At 47.3% G+C, this 20296-nt stretch overlaps 1 protein-coding gene across 1 annotated transcript in view; it reads left to right on the plus strand.

Annotated features, from left to right (window-relative positions):
- The window catches only part of LOC138283040 (collagen alpha-1(III) chain-like), a 42324-nt gene that overhangs the window by 6636 nt on the left and 15392 nt on the right, over positions 1-20296 (plus strand). Inside the window, exons 2-3 of the mRNA XM_069221172.1 lie at positions 1086-1178; positions 15179-15348. Of these exons, the coding sequence (XP_069077273.1) occupies positions 1086-1178; positions 15179-15348 (263 nt within the window). The remainder of the gene's footprint in view (positions 1-1085; positions 1179-15178; positions 15349-20296) is intronic.

Genomic DNA, 20296 nt, shown 5'->3' on the forward strand with positions numbered 1-20296 from the left:
TTGGCAGTAGTGGAGTTTTTGGTCAGTGAGATGATCAGCTGTGTATTGTCAGCGTAAGAGGCAATGTTCAGTCCGTGGACCCTGACAATGGATGCGAGAGGGGCCATGTAGACATTGAAGAGTATGGGGCACAGGGAGGAGTCCTGTGGAACTCCACAGCTGATCTCCGTAGGTTCTGACCGATAAGGTGGGAGTCTGACTCCATGTGTTTGGCCAGACAGGAAGGAGCGTATCTATTGTAGGGCCTTTCCGTGGATGCCGACTGTGTAGATCTCGGAGCAGAGGGTGAGGTGTGAGACCATGTTGAAGGCAGCTGAGAGGTCCAGTAGGATGAGGGCTGCTGTATGGCCGTGGTCGAGGAGCACGTGGATGTCATCTGTGGGGGTGAGAAGGGCGGTCTCTGTGCTGTTATTGCTCCTGAAGCCTGATCGGGCGGTGTACAGGATGTTGTTGTCCTTAATATGCTTACGGAGCTGGGCGTTGATGGCCTTTTCGATGACCTTGCCCAGGAAAGGCAGCCGAGAGATGGGCTGGTAATTCTTGAGGTCCGTGGGTTTCTTCAGGAGCGGGCAGATCTCGATGTGCTTCCAGTCCTCTGGGAGTCCAGTTTCTATGGAACAGTTGAGGCTGTGTCAGAGCTCGGGTGCAATGGATGTGTTGGCCTTGTTGAAAATGTGAGGACAGGGGTCCGTAGGGGCTTCGGAATGGATGTTGCTCATGATGGTGCGGGTCACGTCTGTGGTGAGGGTGGTCCAGCGGTGCAGGGTCTGTGGTGGTTCGATAGGATGGATCTGGGGGGTTGTGGGAGGGCTTGAAGGGTCTTGGGATCCGAAGCTGTTGTATATCATCCCCCTCCTGCACAGCAGACTAAAGTCAGGAAAGTTAAAGGAACCCCACCACTCTGTATGACCTAGCCTGTCCCCTCCAGCACCTAAATATGAATTATTCCAATTTAAAGAATAAGGACTTCAGAGCTGGGCTTCAATTGAAAAAATAATTAACAATGATAATATTACCGCTAATGATAGTAATAATAAGCAGGTCCCATGTAGTGTTTTAATGTCTCTGCTGCTCCTTGTTTTCAGGTCTGTGGAAGCTGGGGAGCTGGAGGGCGCTCTCAGGACTGCTGGCTGCCGCCCTGATGACATTTTTTGGCCTGTGGTTATCATACGTTCTAAGTAAGTGCAGAAGTGGATGAAGGCTAGCTTTGTACATGATTATCTTTAATGTGAAGTTTCATAAATCAAACTTAAAGTGGAGCAAGGTGAGTCCAGAAATCTTAATACTGCATTAGTGTTGATTTTGCACAAGACTGGAGTGACGCCAGAACTGCACATGGTCAAAATGCAAAAAAAGTTGTGTGCAAAATAAAGCATTGTGTGCAAAGCGTACAAGCATTGCCAAAGCCAGCGTGTAGGAAAGTGCCCCTTTTGACATGGTCACCCAACCCCCACTTTTTACTACAAGGTGCTCTGGGTTGCTGCTAACCAGGTTTCCAGTGCAAGTGTTCTTCCCCTAACACAGGATAAACTGATTTATTTGTGTACAATTGACACACAAGCATTCCTGCAAGTCCCTAGTAATTGGTACCTCTGGTTCCTAGCGCATGGGGGCTAAAAGGGTTCCTAAAGGCTGCTGCATGTATTGTGCCACCCTAAGGGACCCCCCTCAACAAATTGCATGCAGACTGCCATTGCAGGCTGCTTGGCATGCTGCAAACCATGTGAAAACATTACATGGGACACTCATTGATTGCCATGCCAAGGTCACTGTATATAATATATGTAAGTCACCCCTACGGCAGGCTCCCCGAGGGCACCTTAGAGTTTCCCCCTGAAAACCTACTAGTCCTCTAGTGTGCCGGCTGACTGGTATCGACGAGCCTACCTGAACAGATGAGTTGCTGACCCTCCTAGTGGTGAGAGCCCGTGCTTTCAGATGCCAGAAACAATGTCTGCTCTGGAGGAGGGTGTTATCACCTCCTCCAGCAGGATGGCCAGTGAATCTACATACCAAGGCCAAGGACTTCAAAGTCCTTGCAGCCTCTGATATACGAGCCTGGCTTCCCCCAGATCTGAGAAATGCAACCCCCTGCCCTGAGGCCCATTTGGCACCAGGACAGGCGGTAAATTAACTATGCAGGTAGGCGTGTTGCACTCCCAGGCTAGTCACACCCCTAGGGTGGGCTGCCTGATGTGCTGCGCAAAGGGAGGGTTCCACCATCTTGTTTATGGTGGAACTAGTAACTCTGGGACAAGGTTATGCCCACTCCCCAAAGAAAGTGGTCATATACAGGGTGTAGGCACACCAGGGGTAAGTAGCCCATTGGCTACTACGCTACACTCGCCTAAATGCCCCTAAATTGAGTATTTAAGTCGCCCCCTGACACCAGGAACTCAGATTCGACTGGCTAAAGAAGTAGGGCAAAAAGAGCTGACCAGCGCAAGAACTGTGGACTAGCTGAGGGCTTTTGCATCAAACCCTGCCTACTTGCTCCAGTCGCAACAATTGCAAAGACTCGACTCATCCTGCAGCTATGCAAATGCCTAGAGCCTTGGAGAACTGTCAGCATTTCACCAACCTGCCAGCATCCCTCTTGAAGTGGAGGAGCCACTTCCCTGCACCAGCAGGTACCAGCCACGATGGTCTGGTTCCTTGTTTTGCTGACCATCTGGTCCACTGTGGGAGCATCTCCTATATTTTCCTCAAAATTTGTTTTACAAGGTCTCAATTTGGCACGATGTTTAATTCTATGTTCCCAAAATGGAGCCTCCAAGTTTCAAGGGCAATATACACTGTAAGTGCTTTACTGGTGCGTATCTATATTTCTGTAACTTTACCTGAGACCCTACATAGCGTACACCTGCAATTTAGTACTGGTTAGCAGTGGTAAAGTGCACAGAATCCTATAAGCCAGCAAAAATCAGTCAGAAAAGCAGGAGGTCAGAGGGCAAAGAGTTAGGGAAAACCAAGCCAATGATTCCAGGTCTAATAACTATCAATAAATGCATTTATCCATTCAGCGTGCAGAACCTGCAAAAATCTGCATGTGTTCCACAAAAACTTGGAATACATTTAATTGATTGCATGTGATAAATTTCAAACCTTGTGGGCTTGGATTTTATCAGGGATGATAAATAGCCCTTTCCCTCTGGGGCACTTATAATCAGGGCAATTCACAAAACAACACTTGTTCCAATATGCGTGTTGGAAGAATATGTGTTTACCCTGGGGCAGGTTGTTGAAAGAAAACAAATCGAGAGTCTGCCATTTACGAATACTACTAGGCATGGAAAGGCAGGCATGCCCTCTATGAATACTATATCCGGGTCACACAGTGTGCATCGAGAACACTTATGCCCACCAAAGAGAAGCGACATCCTGAGACCTGGATGTCCTCTCCCTTGTCGTACACAGTCGTACCTTGCACACATGGGCTTGGTTCACTCATTGAAGCATTAACTTATGTCTATCATAGTAGAATTTCTTATATTTTCCATGACTTGTACCCACATTGTCATGTGTCACATACTTAAAACGGATCGTGATGCACCTGTATTGTCGCTGCCACGCATGAGATCTTTTATACTATTAATGCTATTCACTTTGGGCATAAATATGCCCAAGTGGCATCGTTTACAGGAAGGCATTTCTATTCTGCAATTCATAACTCTACATTTTCCTTCTATGTAAGTCCCAAGAATAAGTAAACGCACATAAGCACTGTTTGTTGACAGTCCTGGTTATTGCATGTCTCTAGTATTGCAACATTGTCTACACCAGGCTCCAAAACAAAGCGCCAAGAAGTTGCTTAAACTCTTGAACAGATAAACATGTCAAGCCAGCATTGGAAACAGAAGCCTGGCCCCAGTCGATGAAACAATCTAGTTGGAATCCACAGTACTGTCTACAAGGCTTACAAAGGCAGAGGACTAAAAACTCGCACCACTTTACGCCCTTAACAGAAACTTGCATTCATCATCAACAGACGTCATCACCCAAAATATGTACAAAAGATGAAACCTGAAGGGAGATCCTTGGGAGTCCAGGGCCCAAGAGGGAGGAAACTACACGTTCAATTAGTAGACTTGTAGAGCGCTACTTGTCATCCTTGAGGGTATCCAGGCGCTGTTCATAAAAGCCTCAAAAGCAAACTGTTCTGACCTGATTTTTGTGAACTCCTTGTAAATGGGAGAAACAACTGAAGAATGTGGGACTGAGGCTTACAGCACACGTTGGACTCCATTAGAGTCAATATCCAGGCTCCTGCAGGGCTCTCAAGCAGCCGGAAGGCGAGTCAGTTCAGTTTAATCAAGTGCCACGCTAGCTGTAGCCCACCTGAGACATGGCGGCAGCGACTTCATTCCTGCAGATTTACTGGCTCTGCTCACCGATCCCCTGCCCAGCAGGTCTACCACCCTAGCGTGGATTTGAGTGTGAGTGCCTCACTTCACCCCTCCAGATGTAGGGTAAACTGTGCATGAGGGTTTCCTTGGCTGTGCTTCTGTTGCACAGGAAACACCCCCACCTTCCTCTGCTTCTGTCTGCCTCTCACACTCAGGTAGAGACTTCACCACTTTGTCTCCTCAGTGTTATGGAGAACACCTCTTTCCTTTATTAGTGCAATCTCCGAGCTTCCTACAAGACAGCCAGCCTGACACATCTTTGTTTGTCTGAGGCCAGAAGTTACCAGCATATCTTCCTTCTAGCGGCAGGTACTTCGCTGACGAGCTGGTCTCACAGGCCTGCTCAGCAAGGGATTCTTGGGATACTGAATACTAAATGAGCGCCACAGAGACCTATTCCGTTCAATTAGTAGTCTATGTCCCAGCTGGTCTTTAGCTGAATTCTGACTTTGGCAATCAGCTCGCTTTATGATAAAGAGTACCTGGTGGCTTCCTACTGATGGAGCTGGCAACACGTCATGCGTAGTGTGGAATGCCTAAGTCACCAGACAGTGCACCTCACAGTGCCAACTCATCTCCCAGGCCTCCTTCAAGAGCTCCAGAGATCATAGTGAGTAAACTGACGGCAAGTACGCCACAGTAGCCCACTGGAGCATCAGTACTGGAGGAAGCTCGGCCAGTTTCCAGGTACTACTTTCTGAACAATTATTCGGAAAAAGTATATATCAGTTGTGGGATGATCCTCAACTTGGTGGATACCCCATCAAGACAGTGCCTGGTGGAGGTCAGCAAAAAAAGGCAGTTGCTGAAGGACACTAGCCTAGAGATCCTCTCTGTAAGTTGTATATTGTGTTGGAAGCAAATCTGGGGAATAAAGCTGCTCGTAGCCATAGCTAAAGGGCCACTAAGCATCTACTCTACCACTTACTGGAAGTGTTTTTTTTTCTATAAGACCTAGAATAGTGATCTGGAGTAGTAAAAGTGGAATGTACGTCGAAATAATAGTGGAAACTTGCATTAACAAGCAACTGCTCCTGGCCCACACATCCTCCTGACATCAGAAAGCCTTGGCTAAAATTACGTTTTTTCGTCAAGTTGCACTTTGTGGATGGAAGGCGTAGGTTAAAAGGTGGAGGGTACAAAGTGGTAACAGATTGTGTTTATCTTGATACAGTTTATTACACAAACAAGTTTATGCCTACTGCTGGGCAAGATTCACCATGGGATATAATGATCAGGTGCACATTCTGCTTAGTCTCAGCTTTGTGGCCACAAAGGGAATCTAGACATTTGCTGGACTACCTGGTTGTAAAGGATACTTCCCATTTGCATAAGGGAATCTTGTAATCTAGTGCAACAACCGTCTACATATTCTGCGGTGGTGGCATTTTAATGGACATTATTTGCACTTGTTTGTACCAAAAGACTTGTAATGAATTTGATAGTGACCTGGCTGCTAGAGCCCAGATCTACATACAATTCATGCAAGTAGCAGCACAAGGGAAGTTGCTGTGCTGCGTTGCCTGAAATGGAGAGGGCAGGACAGCGCCATATCTACTGTTCTGCCCCTTCCCTGCTCTGGCAGACTTCAGGCTCCAAGTGCAAACATAATGCAAGGGTCTCCTTTGTGGGAATCATAGGCTTTGCACCGGAAGGCGTCCGTTTCAATATGAAAACTATGTTTTAAATAGGGATTTGCGCCAAAACCCATGAGATGTTGCCTGGTAACGCTCTTGCACTATCCATGGAACACCCCATGACATAGCAGTACTTTGGGTTACAATCCAATGCGAATTGCGGTTTGTGTCAGGTTGGCGTTACAACAGTATAGGAAACCCAACTCAAAGCATTCATAAATTTGTACTTGGGTGTTTACTGAGATGTGAATGGCCTAACCATACTTGTCTATCAACCAGTGCTTCACAGCAGAAACAAGATTGGGGTTAGACGGCCACCGTGCTAGTTTGCTCTGCATTTGAGGAGTCTTTTCCCTGGTGGCACAGGAGGGATTAGTTCTGTTTTGATTCAGGATCTCTTTACGCAAGTACACGTTTGGGTGGAAGCTCTGACGAGTTTTGACAACACTCGCCCTACGGCCATTGTTACTCTGGGCGGCTTCGTCCATGTAAATTCGGAGGCGTTTTCAGTTTTACTTTGTTGCCAACAAAGTCCTATTCTGTGGGACAGAGTAAAGAAATACAATGTAGCTGCATTGCTGGGATACGTCTGGCCTTTTGTCTCAATTTGTTGCAACTCAAGGATACTGAGTAAACGTAGCTCCCAGCCAAAATATTGAAATCACCCCTCGCCACCCAAAAATATATTATTAGGGTGTCTTCACGTGTAGGTCGTTGGCTTACCAGGTATTTAATTAAACAGCTAAATGGCCTCTAAGTTTTTCAGTGGGAGAAGTGGCCGATATAAAAAAGACATCAAGATTTGCTAGTGACTGTGGCATCCTTGGTGTGGGGCCAGCCACGAGACTGCAAGGGCGCACCACGACCAGTGGTAAACTCGACTTAATGATTAGTGCTCCAACATGCTTTTAAACAAAGACATGTCTGGAACAGCCAGGAACAAACAAGAAAACACACACATATGTATGCCCTACACACTGTGTCACATTCTTAATACACAGCTGTGCTACACAAGTGCATTGACAATGGAGTACCGACTTGGATTGACTTCTTCATGGATGAGCCAGTAGGTAAAAAAAAAACTCTGTACCCCTTAAATTGTAATCCGTGTCCCCACCGCCAATTCACTCCTAGCCTGGGATGATGGCGAGAAGTCACAATTACTCAGGTTAGGGTGTTTAGGATGTACTGACTGTCCCTATAGCCTTGCTTTGTTGACAGACATAGCTGGAATCTCAGATTGTGGAATTCACTGGAGGCGATACAGCTTTCCCAAGCCTTGCAGGGGATCCTTGCCCCGGCAAATGGATAGTTGGCTAACCAAAAAGCAGTTGTGCAATGGACTTGGGTCTGTGCATTGTCATTAAGGAAATTTCCCAAAATCTGCCCTTTTGAGCCAGTTGCCAAAGTCTGAATTAGAACCCAAAGCGAGGCTCTGGATGCAAACTCGGTTTACGACTCAGTAGAGGGCCTGGGGCTCTTAATTTTAAAACTTCTAAGTACTTAGGTTATTCCTATAGATGGCCAGGTTCTAAGGTCCCATATTTTCTTCAGGCCAACCGCCGAAGGTATTGGTAATCATATAGTGCTTTCTCTGAGGTAGGGATAGGTGAGAATACGTTTTTGCAGCAAGGCGGGAGCGACCACCCTCTTACTTTAAGCTTCAAAGATGGACTTTTTTATACATTTTTTTAAATTATTTTCTTTTAAGTATAAACAAACATGTTAAACAGAATAAAACATGGCAACAGTGCATACCTGCAGCAGACATTGCATCACACCAGACCTGTGCCTATCTGGAAGGCTCCAGATAAGGGAACCATATTCCAGGGAGTGGGAGAGGGGGGCGGGTGATACATTCTATCATCCAGTCCCAGGCTCCTTTTTCGGCTGTTCCTGGATCTCCCACTGGGACACCAGGAGGTTATCTAATCCCAGGACATATGTCCTCCAGTGGCCCTATATTTCATCAAATTTCTTGCAAGTGCCTTGCATTGGGCACTGTTTTCTCATCCCCTTACACATATCCATCCATGTGATCCAATGGGCTTTTGTGGGCATTGCTCGTACACCCTAGCCCAAAAATTGACTTTTAAATACTTTTAGGGGGGATGCCCCACTGTCTAAAAGCTGGGAGTTGGTGAGAAGTGCCTTGAAGGCCCTTTCCCCTGTATCCAAGGTCTGGTCTTCTCATTGGTGCATAGGTTTAAGTCTCTCCATTATTTTGTTTAACTCAGATGCCCCCCCCCCCCTTTCTGTCACTGCACACATTAGTCCTATTGCCAATTCCTAATGTGAGTTCTCCTAGTATTCTAAACCTACTAACCAAGGGAACAAACAAGAGACTTGAAGCATGGAGGTTTAATTGGGCTCACTCGTGCCCGAGCCCTCTCTCCATGCACCCATATGTAAAAGGGATTCATTAGCTTGGCACCAAGGATCGCTCTAAATAGTACCCGCATGCCACGGTATATTACTATACAGCTAAAAGAAAAACCTGTGGCATCAGATGTTGCCGTCTAGCTACCCTCCACACCTGCCCTGCCAGGACCCCTATCCGGGAAAAATGATAAATAAACATCTCTGTACTCATTGGATCTGGGGGTCACAGGTTGGACAGCAATCACCTTGTCACGGTCAGAAATATGGTGGCCTGATTGAAATCTAAGTGTGGAAATAATCTAAATGTGGAGGTACATAACAAACTGACCTGCTTACTAGTTGTAAAATACTTTATACTTTCATCCAAGTGAGGTATTCTCGATTACATTTAAAAATCCATCATATTTTTGGTTAAACCACAGCTACTGCATCCTGAGGGAGAAACGTTTGTTTTTTGGCATGTGTAGCTGTAGACACACATGATGCGCATACTCCTGTCATCTAGTGTTGGGCTTGGACGTGTGCAATTTGTTTTTGTCCCAAGTAGTCTATTTGAATCGTAGGTTATAGTGACTCCACCTTTTACCGTTAATGCACATGGGCATCAGCTCCATTGTTACATTGTTTCTTCTTCACCATCGGGTTCAGATGTGTTCCATTAAAGCTCCAGTTCGATGCCACATGGTGTTTTTATCAGCCCTGCTCGGATCCATTTCTTGTCGAAAGAGTCTACAATTGAGCGACTATTTTCCCCTATTGCCTACTTCCTTCAGTTTGGTTTAGGTGTTTTGGACACTTTCAATGCCCCACTATGATATGCTTCTGTCCCAAGTGTCACTCCAAATATTCAAGGACAGACATCCATGTAGTCTGTGACCTTTGCTTGTCTCCAGACCACCAGGAAGACTCCTGTGCAGTCTATCACATCTTCCATTAAAAAAAAAAAAAGACCCTCTGGAACTTACAAGCCTCCTGTATCGCCTTGGTCTCAATGGTGCGATGTATAAAGGATGATACCGCAAACCTTTTGGGGAGTGAGAAACCAAGGTCAAACAGCAGCAGGAGGCCACTGACCGTGAGATAAAGGAGCCATTGTCAACTCAGAGTTCAGGTCCGAGTGTCGAAGAGGAAGAGCCCCCGTCGGTACAGAAGCTGATGAAAATGGTCACAATGAGTATTTCTGCAACACAGACTGTTCATCACTATCACATATTGTCCAGGGAGGTTCACTGTTTGGGCTCCCAGGAAGCTCATGAGTCCACCTCCTAAAGCTCGCCCATCTATCTCGACCACTGCATCAGCTTCAGGTCTGGAAACAGCCCGAGACCAGCCTCGGATCCGAACACTAGCTCAGCGCCGCATGCTGAAAATCCACAAAGCAGCTTGGTGCAGCATGGACATTCAAAACCATCAGCTTTGAAAAAGACAGCATCCACAGCTGCCTCCTCCACCGCCTCTAAGGATTTTGACCACCTAATCCTTCAGCTTCTCAATGAGGAGCCTGGCACCAGGCAGCAGCGTATCCACATTCAACCTGGCACAGTTCGGATCCTAGTAAAACCTGCACACAAACACTGAGATCCAGGAAGCACTGGCATACCAATAAGGGCACACATCACCTCCTTCATTACCTCCTTTATCTACTCCTCCCATTTCACTACCTCCAGTACACTCCCCACTAAGCCCACCTCTCCACTACGACCTGTGGACCCTTTGTCACACTCACCTCCGGGGTCTCTTCCTTCCTCTGGAGTGGGGACAAAGTCCTAGGTCTCCCTACTCCCTATGACCTGTGTAACCTATTCTATGACACACATCCCCATGAGGACCTCTGGGGTGACTATGATGTGGAGCTCCAGCTGACACTGACCCGGATCTTTATCTGGCTACGTCTTCACCCCAGATGATACCACTTCATATCATGAGGTTCTCCACCATGCAGCCCCCTTCAACAAGGTGGAAATGCACATGAGGAGGATTTCCTTATCAAGACTCTTTTCTAAACACATAGGTCAGTGCCATATCTGCCTATGTTTAAGGGTATGCTTCCACCCACACACATCTTTCGATGCACGTCATATTGTGGTGGACCAACACCACCATCCCCGAAACCTCCAAATCCTTCCACAAACAGTAGCACCAACAACCACCCTCTTGGGGTTACTACAAGGGATGATAAAAGGGCAACAATGGCTTAGGCAGGGGTAGAGGTGTAGCCCCCAAAGGGGCCACACCTTCTAAACAGTACCCTTCCGCCCGACAATCCAACACCTGCTGGGGGAAGATTACAGGAGTTTCTGCTACACTGGACAGAAATCACTTAAGACCTATTGGTTCTAGACGTTATAGTGGAGAAGTACTGCCTAGAACTTATGCAAACACCCCCATCTCCCGCATAGACACAAGCTCTCCCCGGAACACTAGCACCTGCTCCAAGACAAGATGCATGCACTCCTCAGCAAAGGGACTATAAAACCTGTAACACCACAACATCGTGGCAAAGGGGTGTACTCCTGATACTTCCTGAGCCCCAAAAAGGAGGGCTCCCAAAGACCATCCTCGACCTTAGGCCTCTCAACAACTACATTCTGTCAGAGCACTTCGACGTGGTGACACTTCAGGATGTTATTTTGCTGCTACAAGATGACTTAATGTCTGCACTCAATCAAAATATTCTTACTTTCACATACTCATCCCCCCTGCACATTGAAGGCTTCTCTGGTTTGGGTAAGTCGTGAGCATTATCAATTCAAAATGATGCCCTTGTAATGCAGGTTCTCATTATGCTGATGAGGCTACTGGATTTGGGAGACAGGATCACATGGATTGTGGCTTCTAAGTATGATTCCACACCACATGATGCCTGTCGCCTAATCCGGGTTCTCTGGCTAACTAGCAGCACCTCATCCCTGGCCGAGATGATTTTGGCAACCGGGCGCATGACAAGAAAGACTCCTCAGAGGAATCGTGGTCGATGATCCGATCCCATCCCTCTCTCTCAGTTACTGAAAAGTCTCATACAGGCAAAGACAACAGAGGCAGAATATAGTTCAATAAGGATTAATTAAAGTAACTGCATCTTAGATAGAAAGTCATGTATTGCAAAAACTAGGATGATAAAACACAACAAAAGCAAGCAGGTGACCAACAGAGTCAAACACAAGAATAGTCCTACCATAATGTCACTAGAAATGATGCATATATTTTTCCTACCTACACTATGGCTGAGCACAGCGTAATAAGCCTAATCTTCCCTTTGGGTTCCCCCCCTGGGGGTACACCATCCCTCATACCTGGAGGAAGAAGCCTATGGTCTAGAGAGACACCGTCCCCCTATGGATCAGTGGTCCGGTCATGTAGGCAAGTAGCTGCAGCGAAGCGGTCAGCAATCGGCGTGCAGTCATGGTCATCTGGCAGGAATCTCCCTCTAACGTGTCTGGGACAAAAGGGTGTTTTATAATAAAACAGTTGACATTCTAAGAAATAGTCCCCACGTATGAGTGTGTGCTTTCTGTGAATGTTGGAGACCCAGCATACCACCTTTGTCAGCAATCCTATCTGACTGTAGCCTTGGAGAAAGCACAAAGTGAAATAAATGTCCTACTAAGAACGTGATGCTATCCTAGGCGAAAGTACTGTGAGATAAAGAAAATAAAACAGCACCGCAATAAAACAAAAATAAAGCAGTACTGAATAAAATGTAACCGGGTTAAAGTGCACAGCGGCAGGCCTAGTTAGCTTAAAACAACACGTCTAAAACATGGCTAAAATAGCAATACAACACCCTTTGGAGTGACCACAGCTCCCAGGGTGTTCACAGAGTGCCTTGCAGTGGTATCTGCTCACCTCAGAAGAAGCGGCATCCATATCTTCCCTTATCTGGAGGACTGGCAGATCAAGAGCGCCACGAAGCAGCAATGCCTACACACATACCCAATCCACTGTACAGATACTGCACAGCCTAGGCTTCAGTATCAGTGCCACCAAATCCCATCTCCAGCCCCTGCAAGCCCATTATTTTATCTGGGGCCATACTCAATTTGTGGGTAGGGAGTGCCATCCCCAGCACGGCAAGGGCTCAAACATTCCAAGCAATGCTCCCTATTTTTGAGCCAGATCACTGGGTAATGGTCAGACAAGTCATGCACCTTCTAGGTATTATTGCCTCTTATATTGCCATAGTACCCACACGCCAGGTTACACTTGCGCCCTTTGCAAGAGTGCCTAGCAGCACCATGGTCAGTGGCATGATCTGGTGTTGATCTGGGGCCTCACTCATCACTCTCTGAAGTGGTGGAATGCTGCAACTTTTTATAGGGATGGCCCTTTCTGGACCCCATTCTACAAGTGACCATCACCATGGATGCCTTGATGACTGGGTGGGGGGCACACCTGCAACACTTGACTGTACAAGGTGTGTGGACGCTTAACATGCAGAAGCTCCACATCAGTTACCTGGAGTTATTAGCGATCCAGTTAGCCCTCAGGGCCTTTCATCCCCTAATTCAACACAAGGTAACTCTTGTCCAGTCGGACAACGCCCATACCTTGTTTCACCTACAGAAACAAGACCGCACACACTCCCTTCAGTTGTCATTCCTAGCATGGAGGGCGATTCATCAGAGTCCAGCTCCTTACACAGCACATACCCAGGGTGGAGAACGACTTGGCAGACACGCTCAGCAAGATGTATCAACAAGTCTATGAGTGGGACCTACACCCCCAAGTCCTACTCATGTGCTTCCGTTGTTGGGGGTTCTTTCACATAGACCTGTTTGCTATCGTTGGAAATGCAAAATGCCCAAACTTCGCCTCCAGGCTCACAGTCCATGGGCAATGCACTATGGTTGAACTGGTCAGGGATATTTGCCTATGCTTTGCCGTTTCCCACTTCTTCTATGTGTGTTTTGGAAGCGTTGGTAGACATGCCTCAGTCTCATTTTGGTAGCCTTGACCTGGGCCAGACAGCCCTGGTTCACCACCCTTCTCAACCTTTCTCTGGTGCCTCACAGGAAGCTGCCCAAGCGGACGGATCTTCTCTCACAAAATCAGGGCACACTCGGGCATCCCAACCCCAAACAGCTCAATCTTGTGATTTGGCTCCTGAGGTCTTAGCGTTTGGATACCTCAACCTGCCTGCAGAATGTATGTCCATTCTTAAAGAGGCACATAGGCCTACAACCAGAGCCTGCTATGGGGCCAAGAGGAATTTTTTTTTACACTATCTCCCTCAACACATTGATCTTCTCAAAGCAACATTATCTTCTTCATTTGCGGAACTCTGGCCTTGCATATATTTCTGTCAGACCTCACTTGTCTGCTATACCTTATTTTCACCACAACAAACAGCACACTTCACTCCTGTTCATTACAGTTTCTTTCCTGGAAGGTGATGTTTCTGGCAACCGTTACTTCTCTCAGGCTCTCACTTTGGAAAAACTTTTTTTCCCAAGTACACCGAGATAGAGTAGTCCTCAGGAACAATCCCAAATTCTTACCTAAGGTGGTCTCTAGCTTTCACCTTAATCAAGCAATAGAACTTCCAGTGTTCTTTCCCCAACCACAATCAGTAGCAGAATGTGCTCTTCACACATTAAATGTTAAGAGACCGCTTATGTATTACGTTGATAGGACAAAACCCTTTCAAAAGACACAACCTTTTGTCTCTTTCTCCAGGCCATATAAAGTGTGTGCTCTATGTAAAGAAGGTATAGTATGCTGGATAATTAAATGCGTACAGACCTATTTTGCGAAAGCCAGAAGGCCTTTGCCTGTCCCTTCCAGACCACACTCAATCCATAAAAAAGGAGCTTCTATGGCTTCCTTGGGTAATCTTCCTATCCTTGACATCTGCAAGGCAGCTACGTGGCCTCAACCCCACACATATACAAAAACTGTGTGGATGTTTTAACTCGTCAACAGGCTAACATTAAGTAGGCTGTCCTTTGCACACTTTTCCAATCCTTTGCAACATCCTCAGACTAGCCAGAGCTTCTGGGAGGGCTGCTTTACAGTCTATTGACAGCATGTGTATCTACAGCTACGCATGCATGAACGGAAAATATTACTGACTCCGTGTAAGGATCGGTTTGTGGCATGTAGTGCTGTAGATTCACATGCACACACACTCTTCAGCAATTGCCTTTAGGTGTTGAAGATATTTTTTGTTTTTCAACTATCACGCTTACTGTATCCTTTGCATAGACATCTTCTGCATCTCTATGCTCCATCCACGCCCTCACTGTATGCAGAAAAAACAATCTTAACAATGGTGACAATGCCCATGCGCATTACCAGTAATGGTTTGAAAACACCTTTTTGAGGAAAAACAGCTTGCACACATTGAGCCCAATACTAGATGGCCGGAATATGCTCAGCATGTGAATCTACAGCTCTACATGCCATGAACAGATGCTTACAGGGTAAGTAACATTTTCCTTTCCCAAAGTGCTTGTTATATTTCACATTTGGATGAATGTAGAAACATAGATAAACAAACTGTGACATACACTCTCAGTCTAGCAGCCACACAGATACCTGCAGACGTGGTGTTTACTTTAATCTTTGTAACATAAACTTGGCCATGCCTTCTCCTTGTGTGCTGGCGGTGAAGAGATGTTTGTGTCCCTCCTACCCTGCCTTTCTCCTCTCTCTTCTTCCTGTTTTTCTTCTCTTCTCTTGCTGAGTCTCACCTGCACGAGGCTGGCTCTTCGCAGGGGGCAGAATGAGAATGAAAATATTTTTCTATTTCAGATGCTCCGAGCGGCGGCGCAGAGCCTCGGGAGCCTTGCCCTGATGTGTGGATGTACTACGCTAAACATTGCTACTACTATGCAGAGAATGAGACCGACTGGAAGAGCGCCAGGGAGTTCTGTGAGGCGAACAAGGCCTCTCTCGTCACGTTCAGAGACCGGCATGAAATGGTAAGAACATGATAAACAGAAACTCAGTCTCTTCACATTCCTGATCTCTTTGCATGCAACTCTTTGTCTTGGGGTACAGTGCATTGGTGGCTGGCTGGTTCCCTACTCTGGGCCTATCAGCCACCAGCTTTCACCTTGATGTGGGACCCAAGTCGGGGCCTCTGATTCACATGCACTCATGTTGCAGTATTATCTGAGCAGTGCTTCAGCAAGCAACAGGTTGGTTTCACAGCACTATAGAGGGCCTTCAAGGAGTGGCGGCTGGTGACGTTTCAAAGTGGTGAGGCATAAAAGCTGATAAAGAGTGTTCTATCATGCGTGAGATAGACCAACATAAGAAGGAGTTTTGGGGGGGGGGGTTCTCCCCAAGAACATTTTTTTAAACAATTAGTGAGCTTATGCTGCATTTAAAAGGAAACTTGAGAAAGCATGAAGGTAAATATCATGCATAGTTATTTTTCATTGGAGTCCTTGCTCCGTCATGTGGGCAGATTGTGTGATCCTGTAACTCAGTTCCCTTACATGCACATACTAGAATCACTTAGAAAACCGAATAATTACATTCCCCTACACTTCCATACATGACTCTGTCAGTGGCCGCTTACCATATATGGTTATTTTTACAACTGAGCCAATAGCACGAGGTAAGGGATAAATACCAGTGGGGGCTGGTACTTTTAGCAGGGAGGGTGGATGGGCGGCCCACATGCACTCATACACACTCGCTCACACCCATGCATTCACACACACACACAAACACACCTCTCCCCTCACCCTCTGCAAAGAGCAGTAGTGGTTGGTGCTCGATGAGAGGGAGTTCCCCGAGTTTCACATCTGGTGTGACTGCAGTGTTGCAAAATTCTGGCTTTTTACTTTTTGTCTAGTCTGCCCCACATAAGCAAGATTACACGGACATACTGGCATATGCGCACAAGCATGTGCACATCCTGAACACTGCCTGGCTTCAGTCATGAGGCCCAGGCTTTGTTTTAAAGACTTTGGATGGTAAATGCCGTCCACATGACTCAAAATATTGGGAGGACAGAGCCCCAATACCCAGCACCAGGGGCCGCCCCTGCATTCAGGGTGTAATAATGGAGGATGAGCATGACAGGAAAATGTGCATATTGTTGAAGAAGGAGAACAACACATCTCACCATCAGGAGGGAAGTCGTCAGGTTAAAATGAAGAGCATTCAGGTACTGGTTCAACCATTTCAATGGAGATGTTAGTGGACATTGTGGGGCGTGGCCAAGATGGCGGCCGAGACAGACGCTTAGAAAGCAGCTCCGACTTGGGCCAGTGAAAGAATCCTGCCAGATATCGCCAATCCACCAGCCACACATAATTGGATAGTGGCGGAAACTAAACGAAGCGAAGGTAATCTGGCCCCCTCAGGGACTGAGATTACGTCCCAGGGCCGTTGTCGTGGACAAGCGGTGTGTGCGGCCTATGTGAAGGCGGAAGCCCTGCGACCCCAGGCTGAGCGGAGGACGGACGCAAGAGCGGCTTGGCAGGGCATTGCAGTGGCCTGCGATCGAGCGGCGCCCCACTAGTGGCAGAAAGAGGATGCAGCCCGGGCTGTCGGCAATAACTGAGATGCTGCTACTAAATTGCGGGACCTTGTAAACCACACACCCGAGTGCTCTGTCGGCTGGTGGGGACTGCCCAGAGAAGCAGGGTCGGCCTCGCGCCTGGCTGCTACATCGTGGAGTGGCTAGGAGAAGAAAAAGGTACACAGCATAGGGACTCTTGGATGGGACCTCGCAGAACAGTGAACTAAATATAAGAGGCACCATTTGCTATTGGATTTACTCTTTACATCGCAGTGTTGCTCTTCAGGATGCGGCGGTCAGAAGCAGTGTGGTATGCCCCCTGAGGTGCCGGCCCTGAGGAATTACTTACTGACATCGCTGGCGTAGGCGGTGGAACCTGTTGGTGAGGCTGGTGGCTGCGAACTGGAACTGGGCAGCAGAAATGGAGTGCATGCATGAAAGAAGAGACCGCCCAGTGCTCTGGAAGACGGCATTCCTTGATCCTACTCCTGGCTGGGATCGTGCGCTGCAGGGCCTTGCTGTCTGCCCCACTGGGAGTCTTGATCCCACTGTGGGGGCTAATACGGACGACAATTTCTCCGTCGCGCTGGTGAGAAAAATTGGGCCAACCGGGAGGGTGCCCCTCCCCTTACCGCACCCATAATTCTGATTTTTGCACAACGCAGCATTGGGGCAACGCAAGAAATATTGCATAAACAGGGAGAACAATTGGAATCATACCTACCAGATGTACAGCAATTACCATTCTCACGACGTGGCGGCAGCGGAGGTTGTACAGCAGGTAAAGACCGCCTACACAAACGCAAACATGAACTGTGAGACAGGAATGATGGGGAAGACCAAAGGTGCCAAATCCCTATCGCGGTATGAGCAAGAAGCTCCCTCTGATGCACTGCTGGGGGCATTGGCCCCAATGACTCTCCAAACTTTAGAGACTACCCTGCAGATGCACTCAGGACAGTTTGAGAGGATATTGCAGTCCATTATGGACACCAAGCTGTCTCTGGAGAACAGAAAAGATACAATTTCTCAAGATGTCAATTTGCTTAGAGTTGATCATCGTACCCTGGCAGATAGGGTGACAGTGACGGTGATGGAATCCAGCTTACAAGCCATGTACCCCACTGTCTCGGAGCTGCAGAAGCAAGTGAAGAGGCTAGATCTGGAAGTGAAGACTTTGCAGCACCGAGCGGAGGATGCCGAGGGGAGATCGCGCCACAACAATGTTAGGTTTCTGGGATTCCTGGAAAAAGTGGAAGGGCACAACACAGAACTATTCTTGGAACAATGGCTCATGATCATGGTGTTGAAAGGGACAATACCAACATTTTTCTCTGTAGAATGGGCACACAGGATTCCGGGCCGGCCTCCGGCTCCAGGATTACCTCCTCGACCGCTTATAGCACGCTTTCTTAATTATAGCGATCAGGACATGATACTGCAGCATTTTTGGAATAATTGTCCAGAACGCTTCAAGGGGGCCTCCATAATGGCTTATCCAGATTTCACGGCCGAGGTGCAACACCAACGCTATTCATATGTAAAAATTAAACAACGTCTCCGAGAACACAACATCAAGTATGCCCTGATGTTTCTTGGCAAGCTCCGGGTGATTGTGGAGGACTGCACTCACATATTTCTCACGCCGGGAGATGCCTAGACATGGATGCATGCTAAGGGTATCGCCCAGCCCTTGGCTGAGGACAAGGAACACGGGGAATGGCTCACGCCGGCAGCCCGTCAACGGCCCCGGAGGAGTTCAAAGGCACAACCCACGAAATTGCAAGCAGCCGCAGAACGTCTAAAGCATTGAGGGACATGACGATCCACACTCAAAACTCTTTCATGCTACTACAGAACAACTCACAAGTACACTCTGATTCAGATTCGGGAAGCCCTGAGTCGACGATAACGGTCGTGATCAAGGGACCGGATGTCACTCCCCAGCAGCGGATGACCTATAGCATATAGACATGTATTTCTTGAATCCACACTCACCTGGTATAGTGTTTTTATTATTCCTACACGCTCATGATGTATAATACTGACTGTGTGGTTGTGGGTAACTGAGGAACAATAAGAGTCAACAGGTCCTCAGATTAGGATCTGAAGAGGCGACAAAATTCTCAGTCCGTTCAGTAACAGTGAGTCATTCATCCTAAATCGGCATATGCTTTATATTCCGGCTGTGGATGGCTTTGTCTTGGCTATTTTATATCCTTAACATGGGGCCGTTTTGCTGACTCCCCATGAAAGCTACCAAGCCCTCCCGGATGGTTTCCACCTGGACAGCCCTTATATGCGATCGTTGTATGCTTTTTCTTTTGTTATAACTAGGTGTGATTAGAGGTGTGCCCAAGTGCCACCAGTTGTGGGGTTCAAGGTTACTTATGGGAGGGGGGTTGTATATAGTATATTTCAAAGGGTCACACTGCATTCCCACACAATGGTCACACGTGTATGCTATACAAAACTAAACATACCCCCCCCCCCCCATGCTGGAAACATACCACGACGAACATCACTAAAGCATCGTACACACCATGGGTACTCATAAACCGAATACTATATAGGAATATACCATCCTAACATGGAATGTACAGGGGATGGCTATGCCTGCTAAGAGCCATCACATTTACACTTTCCTTATATGTCATAGGGTTCACTTTGCTATTCTGCAGGAAACACACCTGCTAGACAAGGACTTGCAGACATTGAGGAAGTGTTGGCGAGGCCAGATATATGGTTCCTCCTCCTCTGCATATGCGAGGTGGGTTCTAATATGGATAGCACCTGGGGTACCTTATGTGCAGCACTCACAGAGGGCTGATACAGGGGGACGGCATATTGTGTTGGAAGGACAGTTGGATAGCAAACTATTATTGTGGGGGTTTACGCTCCCAACTGTGCACAGGGTGAATTCTTCAAGACACTTACTCCTGCTCTGCTGACCGACCCAATGTCTCCTGCCATCTGGGGAGGGGACTTTAATTGTGTTCCTGATGCGTTACTGGCTCGTTCATCCCCACCTGTAGAGGGAGCAATGAGCAGGCGAAATTCCAGCTTACTGACTGCCTGAGCCAAGGATAACGGGTTGCATGATATGTGGCACATGGGTCACCCGACACTCCTTTTATTTTCCGACACGATATCCACAGTAGAATAGACTTGATCTGGGGAACCCCCTCTATGTGCTCTATAATAACACATTCACATTATCTTGCTAGGATGATTTCTGACTACTCCCCGCTGCTGATGACTGTACAATGGGGGAGACTGCGATTTACTATACCCACCTGGCGATTGCAGAGTGAAGTACTGCTGAACACCCCATTTAGAGAGGAATTATCTAATTGTATTACACAATACTTGAGACTAAATACTGGATCCAC

This window comes from Pleurodeles waltl, chromosome 2_2, assembly GCF_031143425.1.
Source record: "Pleurodeles waltl isolate 20211129_DDA chromosome 2_2, aPleWal1.hap1.20221129, whole genome shotgun sequence".
Lineage (NCBI taxonomy): Eukaryota > Metazoa > Chordata > Amphibia > Caudata > Salamandridae > Pleurodeles > Pleurodeles waltl.